The 4281-nt window shown below is 47.8% G+C and overlaps 1 protein-coding gene across 2 annotated transcripts in view; it reads right to left on the minus strand.

The window, feature by feature from the left end:
- The window catches only part of LOC107084891 (protein jagged-2-like), a 69870-nt gene extending 67213 nt beyond the window's left edge, over positions 1 to 2657 (minus strand). The window contains exons 1-2 of one of the 2 annotated variants that reach the window (XM_015374950.1): positions 2449 to 2654; positions 459 to 770 (exon numbers count right to left, since the gene is read on the minus strand). In XM_015374950.1, the coding sequence (XP_015230436.1) occupies positions 459 to 770; positions 2449 to 2517 (381 nt within the window). In that variant the 5' untranslated portion in view covers positions 2518 to 2654. Of the gene's footprint in view, positions 1 to 458; positions 771 to 2448 lie in introns of both variants that reach the window. The other variant, XM_015374949.1, reaches the window with a different exon arrangement.
- Between the last annotated feature and the right edge of the window lie 1624 nt (positions 2658 to 4281).

Genomic DNA, 4281 nt, shown 5'->3' on the forward strand with positions numbered 1-4281 from the left:
CGGTTGGACCTAGTTTAGACGGTTGGACCTAGTTTAGACGGTTGGACCTAGTTTAGACGGTTGGACCTAGTTCAGACGGTTGGACCTAGTTCAGACGGTTGGACCTAGTTTAGACGATAGGACTCAGTTCAGACAGTGGGAGCTATTTCAGACGGTGGGACCTAGCTTAGACGGTGGGACCTAGTTCAGACGGTGGGACCTAGTTTAGACAGTGGTAGCTATTTCAGACGGTGGGACCTGTCTAACAGCATGAACTAGGCTATGATGGGATGAAAAAAGAGCCAGAGACGTTCATAAGTCTGTTCAGACAGCAGACAGACGACGTCCGAAAGCAACCAAGGATAACCGGGATTTAGAGCCACGGTAGAAAAGAGGCGAGAGCAGTCTGATCTCTCACCATCTTCATAGAGAAAAACATTTTGCATAAGCAGCAGTTGAAGGATCAGGGCTCCACTCACCGGCCACGAGAACTGGAAGGGAATGACGATCTTTCCCGACTCATGCCCGCCCTTCTGGCTTCCCTTGAACTGGAAACTATTCCCACCAATGACCTTGGTGACCTCTGACCCATAATGGCACTGTCCGCCAGTCTTCAGATCTTGCTGGTATTCCTTTAGGCAAAACCTGAAGTAGGTGTCGCACTCATCCGGGCCACAGCTCCCCCGCACTGCGCCATCCACTGGGTCACAGCATTCACCGTTGAGGAGCTGACCTCCTCGGTTCTCCACCAAGAGGATCTGCAGCTCGAAGTAACCAGAGGAGTGACACACCTGAGAGAGACAGAGAGAGGATGAAGCTGCTGATCCAGGATTAGATCAGAGTTCAGAGACCATTAACCAGACGTCCAGTTTCTGTTATTCATTTAATGCATCAAAATGAACGACTTTCAGGCTTTAAGATTATAAAATCAGGACATGTATTAGTCCCAGCGATCTGCAGCATCTGCTGGATGCTTCCCTGAATGCTTCTGAGTCTGAAAATCCTTTAGCAAAGGAAAGAAATCCAACTTCTGGCCTATTAATGAATATTTGGTCATCATAAGTAGGTTTAATCAAACTATTAAAGAAAAAAACAATTTCCCCATTTATTTCCTTTAATTTCACAGCAATTAAAAACACAGTTTTCGTGAAACCTTTTAGAAATGAGATCTTTACTCATCAAACGTGAAGACAATCTCCTGTTTTAATAGCAAAGAAAATAAGGAGGCTTCCTCTGACAGGACAAAGATACAGGAAGCAAAACATGGGAGATGATCAGAGATCTTTGGGTTGAAGGTTTGATTCCAGCTTAGTTCTCTGACTGAAGCAAAACAAGAAGAGTTTCATGGTCACAGATGAGGATCAGCAGATAGAATCCTAAATGTTGGAGACAGCAGACGGAGGATAGACGAACAGAGAAGAAGCAGCTTCCAATCTATTGGTCTAGTTCTGCTTCAAAGGAACCCAAGCAGGGTCGGAACCCCAACTTTGAAACCAACACCATCTCAGTTTCTCTGGAACCTGTGAGGGCTTAAAGAGCAGGTCCGGGTTTCTGGTCCTCCAGGATTCTGGTCCTGCAGGTCTAGGTTTCTGGTACTCCAGGTTTCTGGTCCTCCAGGTGTCTGGTCCTCCAGGTCCAGGTTTATGGTCCTCCAGGTGTCTGGTCCTCCAGGTGTCTGGTCCTCCAGGTGTTTGGTCCTCTAGGTCCAGGTTTCTAGTCCTCCAGGTCCAGGTGTCTGGTCCTCTAGGTCCAGATTTCTAGTCCTCTAGGTCCAGGTTTCTAGTCCTCCAGGTCCAGGTTTCTGGTCCTGCAGGTTTGTAGTCTCCCGGGTCCAGGTTTCTGGTCCTCCAGGTCCAGGATACTAGTCCTCCAAGTCGGGGTTTCTAGTCCTCCAGGTCTGGGTTTCTAGTCCCCCGGGTCCAGGTTTCTAGTCCTCCAGGTCTGGGTTTCCAGTCCTCCAGGTCAAGGTTTCTAGTCCTCCAAGTGTCTGGTCCTCTAGGTGTCTGGTCCTCCAGGTGTCTGGTCATTCAGATGTCTAGTCCTCCAGGTGTCTGGTCCTCCAGGTGTCTGGTCATTCAGATGTCTAGTCCTCCAGGTGTCTGGTCCTCCAGGTGTCTGGTCATTCAGATGTCTAGTCCTCCAGGTGTCTGGTCCTCCAGGTGTCTGTTCCTCCAGGTTTCTGGTCCTCCAGGTCCAGTTTAGCTCTCAGCTGCAGCTCAGGTCGGGAGGATTTTCTCTCCAGAAATCAACAAGATTGTGGAAGAATAACGATAAAAGTTTTCTGATCATTTTCATGCAGCAGAGAAGAAGGACCAGCCTGAGTTTTTAGACTTTATTAGAACATAGTTCAGCAATTAAATCGTGACAAACCGGTAAGAGGAAAGATTTGCATTAAAGAGATTTCATGTTGGTAAAAGCACCATGAGCAGAAAGCTTAGCTCCAAGGAGCGCAGCAGATCAACTTCTCACCTCTGCGCACAGACTCAGCAGAAGCGCCAGCAGCCAGAGGCGATGCGCTCCGCCCGTGTTGGTCCTCATGTCTCCGTCCGCTCGGTCTCTGAAGACCAGCAGCTCTGCGGTCCGAACAGAACCACCACGCAGGGAAAAGCTGGAACCCGGAGGAGAAGTGCGCCTCTGCCGCTGCCTGATCCAGACTCAGTCCGTGACTCCGAGCTGCGGAGCTGGGAGGAGACTGGCAGCTCCACGGGCCAATCACACTGCAGCAGGGAGGAACAGCTCCAGCTGGGAGCCAATAGGAGGGAGGGAGGTCCTACAGGTAATTTACTGCCTGCTATCTTTAACTGTCTCCCAACTCTGATCGCATCCTGTGGCCCCCAGTCTGCCATGGGCCCCCACCGGCTCCCATCAGTAGCAACATTTACTCTAAATGTGTCTGCTCCTCTAATTCATCCTGAATGATCTATGCAGCTTCATCACCTTCATCCATAAAGGGGTGAGACACCTGAACGCATAATTTTCAGCCATGAAGGGATGAGACACCTGAACGCATCACCTGCTTGTAATGATGTCTTTTTCACAGCCTTGCATCTTTCCTGTCAGCAGCTCCTGTGATGCTTTCTTACCGTTCAGGGAGAATGCGCCGCTAAAAGCAAACTCCTCCGCACTGATAGCGCCCTCTACCGGCAGCTTGCGGACCCCATGAGAATCAGAGGGATCACTGCTGAGGCTGCTGCTGCTGCTGTTTGTCTTCATTCCATTTGATGAAAGATGATTTACAGCTAAAGAAGTTTTTGGAGTCCATACATGAAACCATGATGAGTCCAGAGTCTATCGGCTCCCAGGCATCCTTTCTTTGTCCAACAGTCTCTCCATCTAAGAAGGAAGTGGATCCATCAGCTTCTTTAGGGTTGGCTCTAATTACAGACAGATTTCAGCTGCAGCTTCCTCTGCTCCTCTCCAATCTCTGAAAACAATGACATGTTAGCACCCTCCAAACAAGACTGCCTCAGAGCGCCACCAGATCAACTCACACTTCTCATTATGCAGGAAATCTGTCTACTGTCAGAAGCTACTGCAGGGTTTAACACCCAGTCTGTGTCCAGATGTGGCAGAAAAACCAGCAGATCTGCTGCAGAAGAAGAACAGGTGATGTTTTAGATGTCAGATGAACCATGATGGCCCAACTATGGAAGGAAATCCCAGTTATTATCAACAGTTCTGATTCAAACTGCGATAAAACTAGAAAGCATTGGAATAAGCAAGAATCAGTCAGTAAAACAGGAAACATTACATTCAGCCTGTTAACCAGACTGAAGCAGCTTTACGTCTATTCCTTTATTTACAGGTGAATTCACCTGCAGTTTGTTCAAGTCTACAATCTTTTGAAGAACACAGTCTGTGTTGAATATCAGCTTTAAATTCAGTTTCATACCATGTTAGCCAAACTTTTCAAATACCTAGCTTCCTACGTGGGCTTCACTATTAATAGTTAGTTCACTAATAATTTTTCCAGTTTAGTCTACCTCCAGACTTTGACGATCAATAATCAGTGCTCCCTTTTATAGTGAATCTAAATGTTTATTGGGGACAGACAGCAATGGAGGCCATCAAGCTAAAGAAGCAGTCCTGAAAAGAGAGTGACTCAGCTTCCCGTCACTTCCTGTTTTGACTTCTGGCCTACATTCTATATCCCTCTGACCCACATTCTCCAGTGCTGCTCATGCCATCCATCCATCAATCCATCCATCCATCAATCATCCATCCATCCATCCATCCATCCATCCATCCATCCATCCATCCATCCATCCATCCATCCATCATATATCCATCCATCATCCATCC

The sequence above is a fragment of the Cyprinodon variegatus genome, unplaced genomic scaffold (assembly GCF_000732505.1).
Source record: "Cyprinodon variegatus isolate N-32 unplaced genomic scaffold, C_variegatus-1.0 Scaffold110, whole genome shotgun sequence".
Classification (NCBI taxonomy): Eukaryota; Metazoa; Chordata; class Actinopteri; order Cyprinodontiformes; family Cyprinodontidae; genus Cyprinodon; species Cyprinodon variegatus.